At 31.1% G+C, this 19,913-nt stretch overlaps 5 protein-coding genes across 6 annotated transcripts; 3 read left to right on the top strand and 2 right to left on the bottom strand.

Moving 5' to 3' along the window:
- Positions 1-1,783: 1,783 nt before the first annotated feature.
- Positions 1,784-1,888, top strand: Bm13420 (Uncharacterized protein; the record flags this gene model as incomplete). The annotated part of the gene is made up of 1 exon (XM_043075119.1): positions 1,784-1,888. A coding segment is annotated over one exon (105 nt), but the record flags the coding sequence as incomplete, so codon positions are not given.
- A 1,660-nt stretch (positions 1,889-3,548) lies between these two features.
- Bm2117 (Uncharacterized protein) lies at positions 3,549-5,731 on the bottom strand (the record flags this gene model as incomplete). 2 transcript variants are annotated; one of them, XM_043075118.1, is made up of 7 exons in its annotated part: positions 3,549-3,593; positions 3,764-3,889; positions 4,058-4,196; positions 4,431-4,612; positions 4,868-4,996; positions 5,128-5,249; positions 5,518-5,731. In XM_043075118.1, 7 exons carry the CDS (start codon positions 5,729-5,731, stop codon positions 3,549-3,551), a joined length of 957 nt encoding a protein of 318 aa, XP_042931052.1. The 2 variants fall into 2 exon arrangements, with proteins under 2 accessions (XP_042931052.1, XP_001897890.2); XM_001897855.2 differs by having other exon boundaries at positions 4,455-4,612.
- Positions 5,732-7,495: 1,764 nt separating this feature from the next.
- Bm9506 (Uncharacterized protein) lies at positions 7,496-10,794 on the top strand (the record flags this gene model as incomplete). Its single annotated transcript, XM_001897853.2, has 9 exons — positions 7,496-7,609; positions 7,873-8,136; positions 8,350-8,431; positions 8,706-8,835; positions 9,185-9,289; positions 9,503-9,687; positions 9,966-10,140; positions 10,255-10,426; positions 10,657-10,794. 9 exons carry the CDS (start codon positions 7,496-7,498, stop codon positions 10,792-10,794), a joined length of 1,365 nt encoding a protein of 454 aa, XP_001897888.2.
- Positions 10,795-12,126: 1,332 nt separating this feature from the next.
- Bm2426 (Uncharacterized protein) lies at positions 12,127-16,420 on the bottom strand (the record flags this gene model as incomplete). The annotated part of the gene is made up of 13 exons (XM_001897851.2): positions 12,127-12,267; positions 12,454-12,528; positions 12,633-12,758; positions 12,857-12,935; positions 13,297-13,385; positions 13,782-13,948; positions 14,500-14,575; positions 14,771-14,848; positions 14,975-15,055; positions 15,180-15,258; positions 15,545-15,645; positions 15,953-16,129; positions 16,319-16,420. 13 exons carry the CDS (start codon positions 16,418-16,420, stop codon positions 12,127-12,129), a joined length of 1,371 nt encoding a protein of 456 aa, XP_001897886.2.
- A 2,475-nt stretch (positions 16,421-18,895) lies between these two features.
- On the top strand, positions 18,896-19,750 carry Bm7214 (Uncharacterized protein; the record flags this gene model as incomplete). The annotated part of the gene is made up of 2 exons (XM_001897849.1): positions 18,896-19,084; positions 19,556-19,750. 2 exons carry the CDS (start codon positions 18,896-18,898, stop codon positions 19,748-19,750), a joined length of 384 nt encoding a protein of 127 aa, XP_001897884.1.
- Positions 19,751-19,913: the final 163 nt, after the last annotated feature.

Genomic DNA, 19,913 nt, shown 5'->3' with positions numbered 1-19,913 from the left:
AATCATTTACATCTTTAGAATTAAAAAACTTCACTTTGGTTTTGATGCAAAATAGAAATTGCTGCTTGCCAGCTAATTTTATTATATATTACTTAGCTAACACCCAAGGTATTCTTTAAAGTAAATCCTGGCATACCTGCACACACTTGTAACTCAGGATTATTTTTGACTGAACCATTTCTTTCCAAGTAAAACCATCTTATGAGAGAGTTACATTAACTGATATACGATGGAAGCTTTAGAGAACAACTGTGGAAAATTTCCCGGCCTGGATTTCGATCATGTTTGAATAAAGCTGTCAATGAATAAAGAGCTGCTCAGGATTATATTGGTCAGCTGGGCAACTGGGATCTTTTTGAGTGGGCCATTTCCTTCCAGGTAAAACTATCTTCTTTTATAAAGACAAAAGAAAGAGAAGTGATGTTATTAACGGTGTGTATTTCAATAAAGCACTTTGAGAAATGTTGTAAGTGAATATCCGATTTATGGATGCCTGTGGCTCCAGCTCTATTCTTATTAGTTCAGGCTCTTATTATTATATTTAATATATTGAGTGCATTGGCAGTGAGTATTGTTGAATATTTGAATCCTTGGCCTATGCTACTTATGGCTATACTATTATTCATTCCTATTTTTCCAACATTGTGCTCTAATCAGCACGAAGGCAAGCAAATAGATAATTACTTATCAGATTGTAAAATTGCAAACATAAAGAAATGATTTAAAATAGGCTAGAAAATTTGAAATTTTTTGGTTGGACACAATTAACCTGTGGCTTCATTGAATTGTTTTGGTCCAACTGTGTATTGCTGCTTCACATGCATTATCACTCTAACGATTGGCGTGCATACTTTACCATGTTTACCGTATCTTGGCAGGTTAAAATAAGCTTCTTACAAAAAGTGAATCTTTTGGGAAGAATCATTGCAGTAACATTTTTTCTTATTTCGACCTTCATATTCAATAAGTTTGATGTTTAGCAGTGCTAGCCATATTATTAAAGATGATTACTTCTTTTGTCTTGTAATAGTATTTTTATAACTGATCTGAGTCAAATTTTGAAAAACATTTCAAAGTTGCGCAAAAAATTAATTAGTATTTCATTTCATTTGATATTAATGTAAGGAAAATGCTCTTCAGTTCATATCAATAATTTTAATATCAGTGAAATGTCCATTACTAGAAAGAATAATAAATGGTCAAAGAAACCAAATAAGTGCTGAAAATAGTATTGCCATTGAACCTTGTAAGTTTATTAAAAAATAGCATTTGATTTTGATTTAAAGTACGAAATAAATGGCCACAAAAAATTTTTTGCTTATTAACACAAATAATTATGTAAATTAGTACCGTTTAAAATCATATTGCAGAAAAATGTGAATGAAATGAATAAAATACTTGAAATTAAATGATTTTGCAGCAAACTGTAATAATGAATAAAATACTTGAAAATTAATTGATTTGCGTATAGTAAAGCTTCGTCCAATTTTAAATTTCGAAAAGCAACGATCAGATAAAAGAAAAAAACGACGAAAAGAGAAGTAAAGGAAAAGATTTTGATTATGAAAATTAAAAAAAAGAATTACATAATGTTAAATTTTTGTAAAAATTTAAATGAATCAATTTTTTTATTTAAAATAAATGACGCCTCTTCTTCAGGTTGAAAAGAGAGAAATGCATTAAAGATCCTAAAGGATTTCCTAACAACTTAGCACAATGTAATTTGATCTCGAAAAGGGAAAGATTTGACTTTAAATAATTAATAATGATGACAATAATAATAATGGTAATAATAATAATAATAATAATAATAATAATAATAATAATAATTGGAAATCCCATGAAACTGCTAACTCCAGGAATTAATTGCTATACGAAATTAATTGGTATTAATTAGTCCTATTTTAAAGATGATTATTTATAGAATTAGTGATCAAAGATAGTTTCAACAGAAGAAATTGACTAGCGAACTGCAAAGGACGTTTCTGATTTAACTGTTAATGAAATATCAGATCTGAAAGCTACCAAAGAGCAAAATGACAAAGTATCATTATTTAGTTCTAGAATTTTTAATTAAAAAATAAAGGCCCAACTGCAGATCTAAAATTCGAAAATATTTTAACTAACTCTGTCGGAATAATTCATTCATTGATAATATTTACAGTAAAAAGAAAGTGAGGCCAGAAAAGAATGAAGTGACAATATCAATTTTGAAGAATTCGTTTCATTTTCAATCAATAAAAGAGTTAAATAGATACATATAATTAAGGGAAGATTTTACACGTTTGGCTGATATTACAAAAGATCATCGTGTTAACAAACAACTGGGCTGACATCACTACAATCAGTATTACCTTATACATGCAAATAATCTTGGCCCTGTAGTGACTGTGGTCGAAATCTCAATGTCTTCTTAATCTTAATATTAATTTGTTGTTATTTCGAAACTAAAAAGACTATCTTAAGACAGGTGATGGAATTGGAAAAGTTTTATTGAATATGCAGCAACCTTATTAAACTATGTACTATTATGCCCATTTCATAACAAATAAAAAATTTACATCCAATCACATCTGAGATGTTTTTTGCAGATAAAATAGTTGAAAATTATAAATAAGCTGATTTAAAACCATGAAAGTTGTAAAATATATAGTTCTTTAAATGGATAAAATTTTCTTAGTGCAATTTCAATTTCATGGTATGACTTTTTGTGAAACGAAGAATTTACAGCGATTTTCACTCCATACTATCATTTATAATTCAATAGATTATGAAGAATAAAGTTAATTAATCTTTTTTAAAAAAACAGAAAAACAAAAGAAAATTTTTTGAAACTCTTTTAAATCAAGGAAAATGTTACATTTTTCTAATTTGAGAAGTTACGGGAAAAAAATTGCAGGATTTTTTGTGCAATGCTTCAACGTTGTTGTCATTATCGAGTAAAACTATAAATGTCCTAGTCACTATTATAAAATTTTCTATTAAATTTCGGTTATTTTAAAAAGCCAGATTTCGTATCACAGAATGTAAACATTTAGTTTGAATCCTAAAAAGAGAAATTTGAAACTCATTGTCTGGAATTATATTTTGATGAATTCGAAATTGATGTAAAGTATAAAAAACTGAAAATAAAAGATTACAATTTTTTTATGCTGAATGCACTGCGATAAAGCTTCATGTTCACTGTGAACTGATTATTTGAATGAACTTTGACCCACATTTAGGAAGCATAGCCATAGATAAGTAACTTTGGCTATAAAAATCAAGTAACAGTGAATAAGGAATGACAACTCCATACAATAATCTTTACTCGTTTCCTGTATTTCTTGTCTTCACAAATCTTAGGAATTTGAGAAAAATAAGTTAAACGACTTTTATTTCTTAAGGCAGAGTATTGGTATTTCAATATTTGAAATTCTACTCCGAAAATAAATTTTCATATTGACATTTTTATTTGTCGAAATAGATTTATTTAGCAAAAATAATTTATAAAGACAATATTAGAAATGATGACACGAAGGATATGCGCAACATGTTCATCTTTTTCATTACTTTGGCACAACTTTTCCACATTTCATCGATGGGCGAAGAATCTAAGAGAAGCGGAAATTTATAATTAAAAATTGCGTGCTACGACAGTATAACAAAAAATAAGCAAATTTAAGCAAAATCAACTAGTAAGAATTGATTAGAAAGCTGATTTGATTTGTTCCGATGTAAAAACAATGGATAAAGTTTAAAACTTCGATAGATAAATGAGAACTTGAAATGTGCAAACAAGCGATTCGTCTACATTCATCATTGCAGCTGCATTATCAAACTGTCCGCAGTAATGAGGAGCAGAAAATATTGTTACCAATTTACGATTCGCAAAAAATTCATATCCATCCTGGGGAAATTAATTTAATCATTTCAATTTGGAATGAAGTGAGGAATTACTTAGGGAATTTTTAATAACTTGTTTACTACCAAACCATTAAAATTGGATAATTTGTAGATTTTGTCACTTAAAATTTTTTTCTACAGTAATTTGGAAAAAATTTCTATGGTTAAGTACTTGAACAACTTGATGAGCTCGAGCAATGAGATCAATATCAAGTTTTTGACACGTTTCCATGACAACATCAGGACCGAACGTGTAAGATAATCCGCGATTGTTTGCTTGCCATCCTTTTACAGAGGGGTCTGGATCTGACCTACAAAGTAATTTAAAACCACTTACCATTTTTCAGAGAGAAGCATGAATGAAGTGGCAAAAAAAAAAGCAAGCTAAGTTTTTCCTCTTCTGAAATTCAAGTTTTTTTGAAATTTATATATTGACTTAATTTTAATTGGTGAATTTTGACATTTGTTCCACTTCTGAAAATTACACATACAACACAATTTTTTACTATAAGGTTATGAAATCGTTATATTTTTCCATTACTAACTGCAAGTAATTATAGAATAGAAACCACAACAAATCGATGTGAATAGATGGATTTGGAGGATCGATAGGTCGAGTAATCTGTCGAAGCTGATCGATACTTTTCAGTTGTGGTGATAGACCACCATGCATACATAATATTTTACCAGCAACTAGGCCCGTAAATGGCATCGCGTTAAATACTTCCTGAAAAGATGCAATGAATTTTAAAGAAAAAAGTTGAAAAAAAAAAGGAGAATAAGGAATCGTTTAAAGTAAATCAGGCAAACTAGAATGAATGTTGATGTCGCTTACGATGTTGAAGAACGTGGAATGTAAATCTATGTTTAAAAACTAAACAAGGCACTAACATGAAATTGTTATGTCGAATGTAATACGCTCTTAACAAACAGATGAAAGTTACTGAATCAAGTTTATTTGAAATAAATTTTTTTAGGAAACCTGAAATGTTTGCCACAACCGTACACTTTGATAACGACGGTTACATTCTTCGAAGAAGCCATAGACTCGATTGATAACACTGCACTCGTGATTACCGCGGAGTAGGAAAAAATTCTCGGAATATTTTACCTTAAAAATATCAAAAGCTGTTTGCAAATGATGATGAAACAAGTTAAATTATGAAGCCAAAAATTTGTGTCAGAACATCATACAGCATCTATGAAAGCATTAATTGGATTAGACTGACTGGTAGAAGATACTTTGTAACAAAGAAGCAGAGATATAGTCTCAAGATTTTGTCTTCCACGATCAACGTAATCGCCGAGAAACAAATAATTAACAAAAGGTGGGAAGCCACCACGATCAAATAATCGAAGTAAATCTGTAATTAAATGAAATTCTATTTTAAGCAATTCTATTCTTCACTACAGGTAAAAATAAGTAGATGAGACCTCGTATTTACAACTGACGTACTATGAAGTAATCCCGGAGGAAGCGTTCCTGTCTGGGAAAAAATGATTATAAGTGTTTACCGATTAAAGTAAAGATAGGAAACTGGTAGTTATAAGAAAACAATCAGTGGATGATTAGGATTTCATTTGATCCGTATCCAGTAATTAAACTGAATTGGAACCGGAAATATTATTGACCTGCATATTGACCGTGTGTATCACCACAAATCCGGATTGGTGGATCAACCTCAATCAATGAATTTTGCGATAAGAAAACCTCCTTAGCTAGCGAGCACAAATGCATAATTTCTTGCTCTTTAACTGTTTTCGTCAAACTACATCCCGGGCTTCCAACATTCAATAATTTGCAAATTAATTCGTCCAAGTCCAACTTTTGAGCCATACTTAACATTTTGTAGAAATCAGTGTAACATTGTATCGAATAGTAATTCCAAGTTTTTTAATCAGTTTTCTAAATTTCCACTTATTTATATCATATACTGAATTCACTTTTCATTTTCAAATATTTGTCGATATTCACAAATTTCTGTCTTGAAAGACAAGTAGGAGATCCGAGGAAAAAGAAATGCGATGAAATAAAAGTTTAAAAATAATATTCTGAATTATTTGCAAAATTTTATCAGAACATTTATTTGTAAACTGAAAAAAAAATCGGGCTATTCAAAAATTTTGCTTGAAGTAAATGAAATGAATCTGTACCCGAAACAACAACTGCACGAAAGCTCACAAAAACCTGAAATGAAGAATAAATAATTTCATTCACTTTATACATTTTAAAATATATGCCTAGATTATGAAAGTCTTAAAATTGACGCGAAATCTTGGACAAGGCAAATATGTGAAATGAAAAATATTGAAAAAAATATAAGCGAACCACGAATCATGAAAGGTTGAATAAATGAAAAAATTCAGTTCCATATTTTAATAGCTCAGTTTTCTCAAACACATTTCAGTATTTCAAAAGGTTTAATCTTCTTTGATCATGTTTTTTTAGAATATTTAAAACTTTAAAATATTACAGTGCAATAAGTAAGTTCACTTTCGTAAAATTTTTTTTTTTTGAAATGAGAAGCTATCTCTATATAAAGATTAATTCTTTCAAAGAAACCTCCACATGAAGTTGTAACTCATTCATAGAAGTAACAAAATATCCTGTACCACTAATGCTATTTGCATTGTTGATTTCACTGCTTGAAATGTGCGGATATTCGAAAACTTGCTGGATTTCTTTCATGAAAATTATATTTGCTTTAATATCACGTCTTCCACTGACCATCTCTTCATTACAATGGATCTCATATAAATTAATGCATTCAGGATTTTTTGTCCTGTCACTGATGAACTGTTTTACTGCATACACATCATTTAATTAAGGTTCTTGGTATCTCTTCAGTAATCAAACACTATAGTGCCGTTAAGACAGAAATAAAAAGTCATTAACAATCAAGATTCCAAAGTAACAATGATTGCTTGACAATTTTGGAGTTTGACCAATAAGAAATAATTAAGCTACTCCTCCTCAGGAGAATAATTATCGAAGATTATTTTATTAATTAATAGTTCAAATAAGAATTTACAAAATTTTCAGAATAGATTCAAGGAGGATTTTTCCCTCAATTCATCGACTTTTTTTATTCATCACTTTATTCCTACACATAGACTGTGTGACATGAACAATCAGTTTAAAACTGTGCTTGATAAATGTAAGTTCCATACTTTAATCATGATAAATTCACGAGTAAATTTCAATTCCAACAAATCGACAACTAAATAACCTTCTCATTGACACATCCAACACCGCTCAGGAACAGAATCTATTAGCAATTGTCTTAATAACTCGTAGCACAATTGCATCTCATATATCTGTTGCATGCTACATCGAATGATATGAAATGGGTAGTAATATAATAGTTGTGACCAGGATCGGGTTTCTATTTTGTAAGATTTGGTGAGAAGGAGGGTCACATGAAATTTTCAGTTTTTTAAGAGTTAACAAGAGGTAAGATCAAGTGAGAAGAGAAAGTACTGGTTAGGTTTTGGATTAGCTTCTATAAACTATTTAAGGAAAATTCCATGTCATATAGCAATGGCATCTTCTATTATTATCTACGTTTTGTTTAGGAATTCATCTAGCATAATTGTTATTGAGGATCTGATGGTAAAAATTTCGTCAATCACTTCCATTTATGGTTTGTTTGGTTGGAGGATTCAGAGCTCATCACTGGCAATCAGATTAAGTTTTTGCGTCAAAAATCGTCAATACTGCATTGTTCGTTTATCTTTCAAATCTGGTTCTGTTTGTAAGTAAAGAAGATGATATCAGCATATTCGTTTTTATTTTACTGGTTGTTTATCCTTGAAGATTATGTAGTGTAGTAAGATCCTATTCCGACATAATTTAGAGCGGATGCTGTAATTTATTTAGGTGAAAAAATCCGATAGAACATTTCACTGAATTGATATGGTAAGGAAGAAAATTTTCGAGCAGTGAATGAATAATTTCAAATAAGCAAATTTATTCATCTGTTTCAGAAAAGCGAAGTTGCTGTGACGATACCCCGTGCTCTACGACCTTCACCTCGCTTGATTGCGAAATCTGAAAACAATAACATTTTTTTACGCCTTTTATTGGAATTAGAATTGCTGTATGGAGTTGCTAAAGCAAGGTTGCCGACGTATTTCACAGATAGTGATTGGGTGAAATATATGCAAATGACTAGTATTGTCGAAAGATGCTGCTACTTGCATCAGCTTTATGAAAGCAGAAAAGAAATTGAAGGAAAACATGAGATGAAGGTATATTTATTAAAGAAAATAGTGGACTGGTGTAAAGGATTCGGGATATTAGCAACTTCAATACTTTCCTCATCTTCTTCAAGATCTATATTTTTTCTTATATATTTAGCAGTGGTGACGCCAGGATATTCCTGGCTATAAATCCCGTGCACCATGAAAATAATAATATGCTTGTCTTACTTTGTCGTGAGTATTTTATACTTTATTTTTCAGATGCATCGAGAAATGGAAACTGCTCATAATGGAGGCTTTCCTATCAGTACTCTTTATTATTTCGAAAGAGAAGATTTCAGAAGTACTTTAGTAAAATAATTTCACATAGCTTCAAACGAATTTCATCTCTCTTTAGGTTATTAAAACCATACCGTTCTCAGCATTGCAACATTTGCTTGAGCAGACTAGCAGACTGACACTTGAATGTAGACATAAATTTATTCCGAAAATTTGTGTGGGTAAGAAAATATCAAAAATGGATCTATTTTTATTGGAGTATAAGTGGGGTTTCTATACAACAGCTGCCAAAAAAAGCTGTTATTATGCTAAATCTTCAAAGCTAATGTATTTTGAAGGGTTTGCTTACCAAGTATTCGGTTGTCGATTATTAGCTGCCTGGCGCTGTAGAGATTCATTCCCGCCATTGCTAGTTGATTGCCGTTATCTAGCCGATTTGAATCATTCGACACAAAGAATTTTAGTAAAGTATTCATTACGTTTTATATGAAATTTAAAATAATTGAGCTTAGATAACTTCTCCAAATACTATATCAATAGTTTGTCTGCTTGTTAACTTTCTCCTGCTGAAGAATGCTCTGTTAATTTTGGAATTTTTCTCGTTTTATAATATAAGCAGTAAAAACTTTCTTCCTTAATTTTACTCTTGATAACTACTTTGATACATTTTCCAATATCATCATTATAAAAGTACCCAGTAAGTCAATCATAAGAAAGATGTGACATTTTGTTGAATTAACGAAAATTGTTCATTAAATGATGGTTTGTGATGATAAAACGTAGATTTTCAAACTACACTCTATGTGACCGATTTAAGGCAGATGAAAGATCTGGTACTTGACAACAGCTTGCAGCGAAATCCGTTTCCAATCATTTTTGTAAATTATCATACTACAATCAACATCGCTGAAGAGATTGTGAAGTAAGTTTCAAATGTTGTCTTTTTTTTTTTTTTTTTTGTAACTTGTATAAATAATGTAGTCGATAGTACTCATAATAGGATATAAATTTAAATGATTATTTAATAATTTCAACGAAAATGGACTCAGTAAACAGAAAAAATTTTCAACCGTAAATAACCGAAGGAAAAATTCTTTAAGAAACATGAATTTAACCAAATTGTGTTGATGTTAAGTTCATGGCTTCGGAAGCGTTGCTTGTCAAAATATCGCCCATCCACTGCTAATGGAAGTGAAGGAAGGGCCGAAATACTTTCCGACCAGAAAAGTAACGAAAGGACGCAAAATAGTATTTCTGCCCCATTTGTGCCTGTTGTTACATCAGCCACAGTTCGTGAATGTCTTGGCTGCACCAATCCTGGTTTGATTTAGCGTTTAACGTATCGTATTTTTATCTTTTCTGTGGATTTGAATTATATCGAATTTTATATATGTTAGTCTCTCGCCTCTTTCCATGAGCATAGCCTCTAAATGGACTGCTACTTTTGTTTGCACTTTTTAAAGGATCTTTAGGAAATTATTTTTCATGAAAATCAAAACTAATATTTTTCCAAAATGTAGCTTTAGTTTTGGGTCCAGTTCAAATCCTACTGACCATTATTAGCTATCTAATACCTATACCAAGGCATTTATTTTCAGAGGAAATTGCTTATGTTAACCCGCGAGCTACAGAATATTTACCACTTCCACTTTCGAAATATAAAGCATTCGTATTGTGCACCACTCCCGACAATAGATTATTGAATTCTGCGTTTCAGGCGGCCAGGATTGAGCAATTGAATTCTTATAAACTGCCTACGACTAAATTTTTAAAGTAAACAGGACTCACTTACAGTAGCGTAGTACCACTTAGCGACACTCTTCTGATGTCAGAGTTCATAACCGCTCTGATCTTTTCCAACAAATTCAGAAATGGAAATATTTACAGTCTGGGGCAAACAGCGGTTACGATGCCTCTACGGATTACAGCAAACATAATTCGGGACGTCTACGCAAATGACTGCGACTGGAGGGTAGCATTCGAGAAGCATATACCTTACTTCAATATCTTGGCCAGTGATATGTATCGAAACCACGGCAGCGACAAAGATACCCTCCAAGTACCTCCTTTATTTATATTTCAGCATATTTCACCAGGATGAAGTTCTTGGAGCCAAACTTCAACTCAGATATTAAGTTATGAGACACAGTGGTTTATGTTAACAAGTAAATAATAACATATCCATTTTTTCTCTTAAGCGTTTGATTAAATAGCTGCCGATCAGAATCTAATGATATTGAATACATTTTCAATACTTTTATTTACGGTTTATTAACTTACTACTTTTAGGTTATAGGACAGTGGCTGTCCAATGCTGAGCGAAGAGGGAAACGAGGACGAAAATTCTTTCATGCATATAGTCGGGAAGAACGAAGAGAAGCACAGGCAGTGCTTGCAAATCAGAATCTGTCGAAAGAGTTGGGTTAAAATTGATCAATAGTCATTCACATACAAAGTATGAATATTGAAACTACGAGAACAATGATATCTTAGGAGATTAAAGTAGTAAAGAAAATATGAAATGAGAAGATAAAACCATTATAAAAACAAAGTACTTTCGTAGGTGAAAAACTCATCATCTGTATTAATTCGTCAAAAATCAAAAACCCTTCATCTAACTCCTTTCCCACAATATTTTTTTTTGACAAATATCATGAGTTCATCTTTTATTGCTCAGTTTCCATGATAAGATAAAAGTGAACTACGAAAAATAATCATAAAATCAAGTACGAAAATAATCATAAAATCAAACAATTTAAATTTGCTAAAATGATTTATTGCTTTTAATCTTTTGAATTATCGAGATTTTTATCGATCGGCAACTCCTAACCCAGCATTTCATTGCTATACAACTTCATTAGAATCCCGAAACCATATTTTTTTTTAAATTCACTGCTTTATTTATAAGGATTGTTTTCTAGATGAAATATTATTAGCACAAAAAGCTCATTTTACTTCTTATCAACTACACAGAAAACTTCGCCCTTTTTTATTACATGAAATGAAACAGGTTTGTAGAGGATTTGTAAGAAGTTTGTATGTGGTTTGCATGTGGCTTGTACGAAAGTGACTGAAATCATTCGGTTAACGTTTCCAATCATTTTGAGCGACAAAAATAGTAGGGATATTATTTAACCTAATCATGAATTATGATGTATAAATTCATTACATCGTTATTTTTTATATTTAGTTCAACTTGGTTGCTCAGTTTGAAAATTGGTAAAAAATGTTCGTGACATCAATGAAGACTGTGGATGGACAAAGCGTTGTCTACTATCACTATGCGATGATAAAAGAAAATATTCATGAATAGCAAAACAGAGTACAGACAGTAAGATTACTGTGAAAGAGAGAAGTAGATGGCATGCAATATTTTTGAAAATCCAATTATTCCTATGAAATTCTGAGCAAATCTATTAGATCAGCCAGTGTAAGATGATATGCCCAAGTGATTTCTTGAAATTTCAAATTGGAAATTTTGACGCATGGCACTTCATCAAATCGTTGTTCAAAATTGGAAGTGTTATCAAGCCTTGCATTGGAGCTACCACTAAAACGATTATGGAAAAGTGACGAGTAAGGAGATTATATGATCTATCCAAGGCAGTGTCTGAGCAAGATAAAGTCCCAACATTTTTTCTTGACTTATTATAATTTGTTTGGTAGCTAGTAAAGCATTAACAGGTGAGTTTTTCCACTTTTATTTACTAACTACAAAAAAGGGAGTGCAAAATTTTCTATAAATCTAGCAATTTTCATTTAGAAAGTGTGTTTAACAAATAGCGTATTATTCCATTTGTTGGTTACAAATGTAGCGGAACCTTTCGGTAGTACGCCAACTTTTTGTGCTAAATCAGCAAGTCGATTTGCTTGCGGAGTTTTCTGTTCATCATCAATCGTCTGCAAAATGGTTGGTCATGTTAAAAACAACTTATGGAAGAAAGCAAGTTTCACAAAAAAAATTATGTTAGATAATGCTAATCCTCTAATCAGCAAAACAAGTCAGCCCATATTAACATAGGCGTATTTGAAAATGGTCAAAAAAATTATTCCAAATGAGTAATCTTGTAATGCTCGAGAACATACTCTGCGTGTAACCGCTCGATATACAAGCCCATCTTCACCAACGTAAAATATTGTAAGACCATCGTACCATTTCAACTTAAACATGCAGTTTGAACTCTTGGAGAAATCTCACAATTTCACTACTGCACAAAAATACTGCAAAACAAACTACGAAAATAATCATAAAATCAAGGGAATACCCTCTTGATACGATAATCATATCTGAACAACATAGGATTCAACAGCGATCGTATCAATGAGATATGCTTTATACGCCACCTTAATCGTACTGTTCCATCTTCTGAGATCGGTAATATATTCAAAACCTAAAACATCATCGAGAAAAAGAAGTTTTCATTCCATTAACTATTCACAAAGAGCAGCCTTAAAAATACAAACAAAACAACCAGAAAAATAGGCTTACTTCCATTTCTATGTGAGGAAAGCAAAATAGACATATTACACTAATCGAGCCGAAATAAATCATGAGTTTGTCTCGACCCCTAAAAAATCAAATCACACACTGCAATAAATGCAATTGGCTGGTCCTGTTACTGGAATAATTGGACAGCGAACACAACTGGTGGTGAACTAACTCAAAATTCCAGTATCAGTTTAATCCTCTGCTAACATTTAGTGGATTAGATTAATTCAAAAGCATTCATGAACAAGGAAAAGAGCTCAAGAAACGAAACTGAAAATTTCAAATCTCAACTCAACAAGAAATAATATGTAAAAATGACCACTACTAACATCATTCTGGCTTAGAAACTTTCAAAATCACGCCAAAATTCCCCACCAAACATTGGTACTGCATCATCTCTACGAAAAATAACAAGATTTTATCACAATAAAATAACTCACGTAATAGTAATCTGAAAAATCTCATCTTTATACAACACATCCGGCCTGTAAAATGTATAATCTGGCCGTTCCCGAAAGAAATGTGGAGCCTGAAATGCAACATCTAATATTTTTTATGTAATTATGTGTTATGTCTTCGCAGCCGAACATAAGTGATACAACAATACTATCTGCCTCAAAAAAGATGATGGAGCTGAGAAGTGCTCAAAGCTCCAAACAGTAAATTCAGACCATGTTAGAATCATTTGTTGATGAGAATAACGGCGATTTACTACACTTCATAATCCAAGATGTCCAAGCTTTCAAACTGCGCAAAAGCTCTTCCGCATCTCTTCCACTACTATATACATGTGAAACTAAAAAGTAAGCAAAGAACATAAATTCTAAGTTGCTTCATAAATGTTATTCACTGTCGTCTTACGTAACAGTGAAAACTCCGGTCCGAAATCCGGTTCACACGAAACAAAATTAAGGAAAGTTGTTACCGTCATTTCTATCCTCTTTCGTACATGTTCCAACTGAAACATTTCTGGTCCTCTGTTACCTCTTCCGTTACTATACGCACGTGAAAATAAAAAATAGGCAGTAGAGGGAGCAGCAAGAGGGAACAAACATCGTAGTGTCGTTCGCATTTGTACTGTTGTTGCTAAAGCTGCAAAGGTAAGATATAAATTCATGAGAACGCGCATGGTATTAACCATATGCGAAAATTTACATGCTCTAAATTAAAAAACTGTAATCGAAAAAAAGAATAGGTAGGAATAAGTACGCGATCCAGAAAGTCAGTACTCCATAATGCAGCAACTTTATCCCTGACATCTCGGAAATAGCAGTGTTTTTTGCAAATAATTCCAATTCAGTGATTTATATATGGAATCAAAACTTAAGATGATCAAAAAGGATCAACCGATCGATCGGAGAAATGACACCTTTAGTAGAACAGCGAATAGTAGAAGTTAGAAAAATTGAGCAAAGCACAAAAATCAGTAGTAGTTACCAATAATAAATAAATAAAAAGTAATGATAATTGAGAAGTCACGACAGAATGAAAATTAAGCAACATGCACAAAATTATTTTTTCCGTAGAGGAAAGAACTGATGTTTCTCTTCAGGAACCTGATAGCAAAAAAATGAAAGAGAATTTCAAAAAAAAGGCTGTATGGCAGAAATCAACATCCCATGCAGGGACAGTTCATTGCTGACCTTCGCCGTTTTCAGTTTTCGAAGCTTCTTTTAATTTTGATAGGGAAGATGCATCGTTCTGATCATCTCGAGTTACCTTTAAAAAATTGAATTAAATTATAAATCATTTCTAAAATCCATCTCGGTAACAATCAAGAAAACAGATATTGAAATAACAGAAAAGAGATATCAGAAAATGTTTGCCTAGCAGTAAAATTTCAAAATTATGTATAAGTCCCAAAAAACGAGTTCTCAGAGTTCAAGAAACTATTAAACTTTACAACCAACTTACCGGTCGATTTTTAATCTTGTAAATACGTCCATCTTTATCAAGGTGAATATCTAGCGCTCCTTCAACGATATCTGTTTGCTATAAAAAAAGTTTCACTAAATCATAATAAATTAATAAGAATCAATACAACAAACATAAAGGTCTGGAAATAACATTCATTAGCAAGAATAAATTAATGGATAGATATGAACACCAAGTTCATACCTGATGATATAATTTAATGGTCATAATCCGCCAAAGAACTACAATGACATCACTGTTTTCGTAGATGCATGACCCCAATTTCTAAAAAACAACTACTCTTAACAGAAACAAAAAATTCTTGACAAAAAATGCTTTATAATTACAAATATAGTGCAAATCATGTGCTCGCAAAAGGGATTTCGAATTTCAGAAAAGTAAACTATACCTCAAACTTACTGCTCGATTGCATCAAACTGAAGTATAATTTGGAGAGTGAAATACGTCTTATAAATTTATCTATGCCTCTGTAAATACAGAAATTAATTGAAGGTTCATATCATCTCAATAAAAATTCGGCAGAATAATCACACTTATATATATATTTGAAGTTGCTTCCCAAAGTTGGCTTAAAAGAATGAATAAAAGGATTGGCCAGGAAATTATGTCTTAAGAACATTTAAGGATCTTGATAGTGTTACGAAATAGAGTCGGACAGCATAAAACGTTAGCAAATTTCGGCATGAAATGTTGAAACCTCTAAATAAAATTTAAACTATGAAAAAAAAAAAAAAAAACAAAAACAAAAGATACGTGGTGTGTTGATTAAAAATTGAATCGCTGTAAACAACATCTTTGGTACACAATTTCATAAATTTTAAAAACTGCTTTCGATTGCTCAAAAATCCCGGCACCTAAAGCATATTCAGTTTGCACTACTTCAATCCATGTTTCTACGAAATGCAACTCAAACATGTTAACGAATAATATTAAGATTTGTTCACCTATCATAATGTACAAACAGAGAAGTTTCGAATTTATTTTTACTTTGTTCAAATTCCAGTGAATTTTCAAAGTGACCATATGGAAGATGAACGTGAAGATAACATTAACCAAAAGAAAAGACGCCGAAAAGATGCAATCAAAATCAAATTTGAAATTCGTGAAACTAAAAATGACAAGGAACTAATAACTGAAATTAACATTTTAAGATGAACGCACCAACGTATCGGTAAGGAAATCCACATAAAATAATTGCTCTTTGGTCGGCAACTCTTCGTTAGTAATCCTGACACCTGCTGAAGTTGAAGGATTTTTACTAAAAGTGTCGTGCGCATATCGGACTGAGTCCAAAAAAGATGATGTTGATCTTCGACATGGCCGGTAGCAAGAAGATTCCTGCAACAATGTATTATTAGGAAGACTTTTTGTGCAGTACAAAATACTTCTTTCACCATTAAAATTGAAAAATATTAATATACTAGAAATACTAGGAAGTTGCGAATATGAAATCAAAGTCGATCAGTTAGAACTTTCTTAGTAAACGAAAACTCCTTTTTTCGAAATTTATTTGCTCTAATATATTACCCAACAAAAGCATGACAATAGTACTGTGGGTACTGATACCAACGAACAACTTCGTCGAAAAACAATGACTGATCGTGGATACACAAACCGTTTCCACAGCATTGTTGCAAAATCTTCTTTTTTCTAAAAAACTTTTTTAGGAAAAGCATGTGTTTGAATCAATGATGCCTAAACAGTGATGATGAATGGAATAAATGGTTGCTCTTTGATAGCAGTACTCACAGCAATACTTCATCCTACTAAGCAACTTTACCCCAAATACTGAAGGACCATCCAAATTCCCCTAAACCTTCAGAGAAACACAACAACAATTTAAAACAGCAACCATCTCTCCCTCGCCCTCCGCTCCCATGCACCTATCATCATTCACCGGTACTCGCCACCAAAGCAGCAGGAATCAAAGGAGCCCTGAATGAAATTATGGGGATCTCTCTGTTTGTAACCATTTGCAACATTCTGAAGGAAAAAGTGAATGATAAATGGAGTAAAATTATTTGCATATTCTTGTGAAAATTACTTTATTTTTTCCATTTTTTTTCATATTTTATTGTTAAGAGTATCATTCTAATTACTATTTAATTAATTTCATTTTGCAAAGTTGAGTTAATATTTGAAAATTCCTTGTATAGCTTATAACTAAATTACTCATTAATATTTTATAAAGCTTACAGTCAAATGCCTAAATCAATTACGTATGCTTTATTTATTGCATAGTTATTCTCATATAGAATTACAAGAAATGGTGAAGAAAAAAGTTGTTCTAAATTTTGTTTCCAGTAACTGCTGATTTCTTGAAAAAAAAAAAAAAAAACGCAATGTTTCTTTTTTCCATCCTCCTTTTTTCAATGACCCGATTCAATTTACGCTAAAGAAATTGGTGTTATTGGATTTTTTTTTTCTTTCCGATACTTTAATGTAAACATAATTCACTGTTTTTTGATGATTGTTTTTTATACATCACTAAATAAACATTGTAATTAAAATAGATATTTTAGAAAAGTCTCTTTTTATCAAGTGAAACAGGGTCGAATTCACCTTCAAATTCCATTGGAAACATCTGCTGCAAGTTGTTATCACCAATGACAGAAAGAAGAGATAAATTTGTTAGAAAAGATAACAGTCAATTGAAACAATGCATTTCCTTCAGATATTTCAAATGTCTTTTCAACGAAAACATTACTTTTACATCGAATGTCAACTACCAAAAGTAGCTGGTATAGAGAATATGTGACAACAATAATCGAAAAGGATTTGTACAATGTTTCTGCGATTGATTTCAGTACTGTCTTTTGTATCGGAATTTTTTTCAGATGTATAGTAGGAATTGTAGTAAAAAATCAATGTGGAAAGAAGTAAATCACAATGAGTAGATATGACAGAAAAAGCAGAGCAAAATGAACGGTTAGTGACCACACCGATATTTTTATATGTCTTAATGAAAACTTTTATTTTGTATAACAACTATTGGAAGTATGATATTAGGAAGGAAATTTGCATCGCTTTTTTTCTTCCTTATTTCGATGCAATGTTTTCACATACTTCAAATCAACTTTAAAAGCTTTGTCATAGTTTCTATATTTCTATTGCACAAGAATAATGAAAATAAATGCGGTAATGATTCACATTAACAAATATCGTGTATTTTGCATCAACACTTCGCACTTCATTCAATTCAAGAACTTTTTCAAAATACCGAAGATCATTATGACTTAAAAAAGCACTTACCAAACTGTTTAATTAAATCCACAAAATTCTAATTCGAAAAGTTGTAGCCTTTTAAGGAATAACTTTTAAGGATGAACAGGAATAAACAACATTTTCATTTTCCTATTGCAATTATTTTACAAATATTCGGGATATATTTGTTTGGGATATATTTTGAACAGTTCCTAATTTAACTAAATAAAAGAAGTCAATGAAGAATTTTATCAACTATGCTTGTTAGAACCTTATAGGCATTCAAAACTGGTATAATCAAAATGTATTGAAAGTTATCTTTGAATTCGTATGTAATTAATTTTCGCCAATTTTTTGTTGAATTTAACCTAATTTATTTGTGGAACATTTAAACGTATACTAGAATCGGAGAAATCATTCCAATTAGGGTCATTTCGTGGGTTTATATCATGAGCAATGATTGTTTTAAAGATTGTTGGTTCGACTTCAAATTATTTATTATTATTATTATTATTTATCATTATTATTATTACTATTATTATCATTATTATTACTAATTACTATTATCATTAGTTTTTTTCATTTTACTAGTAAGAAAATCAACCCTTTGGTAACTCTAAAGTATGCGTAAAGTTTAATTAACTATTCTTCTTCAATAAGCAATAGAAAGATTTAGTAACAGCTGAATGTTTATAATATTAAAATAATTTAACACTCGATATTAACAAAAATGTTTAAACTCAGTAAGAAATTGTTTCTTGTTCGCTTCAATTTATCTGTTACAGAATTCTGGTGCTGTTGAAAAATCACACGATAAATGATCATTTCATTAGCAAACTCAATTTAAAAAAAAAAACTGAAAAAAGAACTCATTATTTGTAATATAGGAGTAATTGCAGGATGTGGTACTCACTGGCAACCATAATAACCCTGGCTAATTACATTCTGTCAATAACATCATGTAAAATTAAGGTTAAAATGCAGTCGAAAACGGATAAACCATTTCAAATTCAAATTTATGTGCCGGCAATTAAAATGAAAACCGAACGAGTAATATTTACAAATAGAGATGAAATTCGTACCGCTCTAGTTTGTTTTTAATTTCTTTGTCTAATTCATCTATAATAATTTTTAATCTTTTGAAATCAATGATGCAATATTTTTTCACAGCCACGGTTTTTTAAAGAATTATTAATTCCTTCATCATAATTCTATGCAGTCAAAAATTGTTTTCAAATAATTTTCAATTTTTTAGAATACAGTCAATTTAGTTAGTGCGACAAAATAAAAGTGATTTGGTTATAAGTTAAATTGAAACGTTTCATAAACTGAAATAGTATGCAATGCTGAAAAAGTTTTTAATTGAACCGTATTTGATTGATAAAAGTGATAAAACAGTTAATCTTATGAATTTATTTGTGTAAGACAGCATTACTTTTTTTATATATGTTTAATTAGCTTTTATGTTTCACATCAATACAATTCAAAAATTCATAGCTTTTTTTGGGAAGTTAGAATTCATACAATAAAATATGAAGTTATATTTGAAATCTTCTTCAGATCAAAGGTGAAAAATGTGATGAGAAACACTGGATCATTAAAACGTGGAAGAAAATAGATAATAAATGGATTCCAGCGAAAGAAACAAAGGCAAAATTTGAAGGACTTGGTTCATTCGGGATATCTGTCAAAGATGACCTGTTACCTCAAATAACGAACCGTTTTGCTGTTGCATGTTCAGAAGGCAATTGCTAACCTTATACCTTACATTGTTGAATTTGAAATTAAATTTGAAACTAAAACAATGAAAAGAACAAATGGACTGTTTACCATATGAGAATTATATTTCGCATAACTCTGCTCATTTTTCACACAACGCATTATACTGCTTTTGCTAAAGTGCTGGCAGATGGAGTTA

Source organism: Brugia malayi, assembly GCF_000002995.4.
Source record: "Brugia malayi strain FR3 genome assembly, contig: Bm_v4_ChrX_scaffold_001, whole genome shotgun sequence".
Lineage (NCBI taxonomy): Eukaryota > Metazoa > Nematoda > Chromadorea > Rhabditida > Onchocercidae > Brugia > Brugia malayi.
This window is presented reverse-complemented; position numbering and strand designations above follow the sequence as displayed.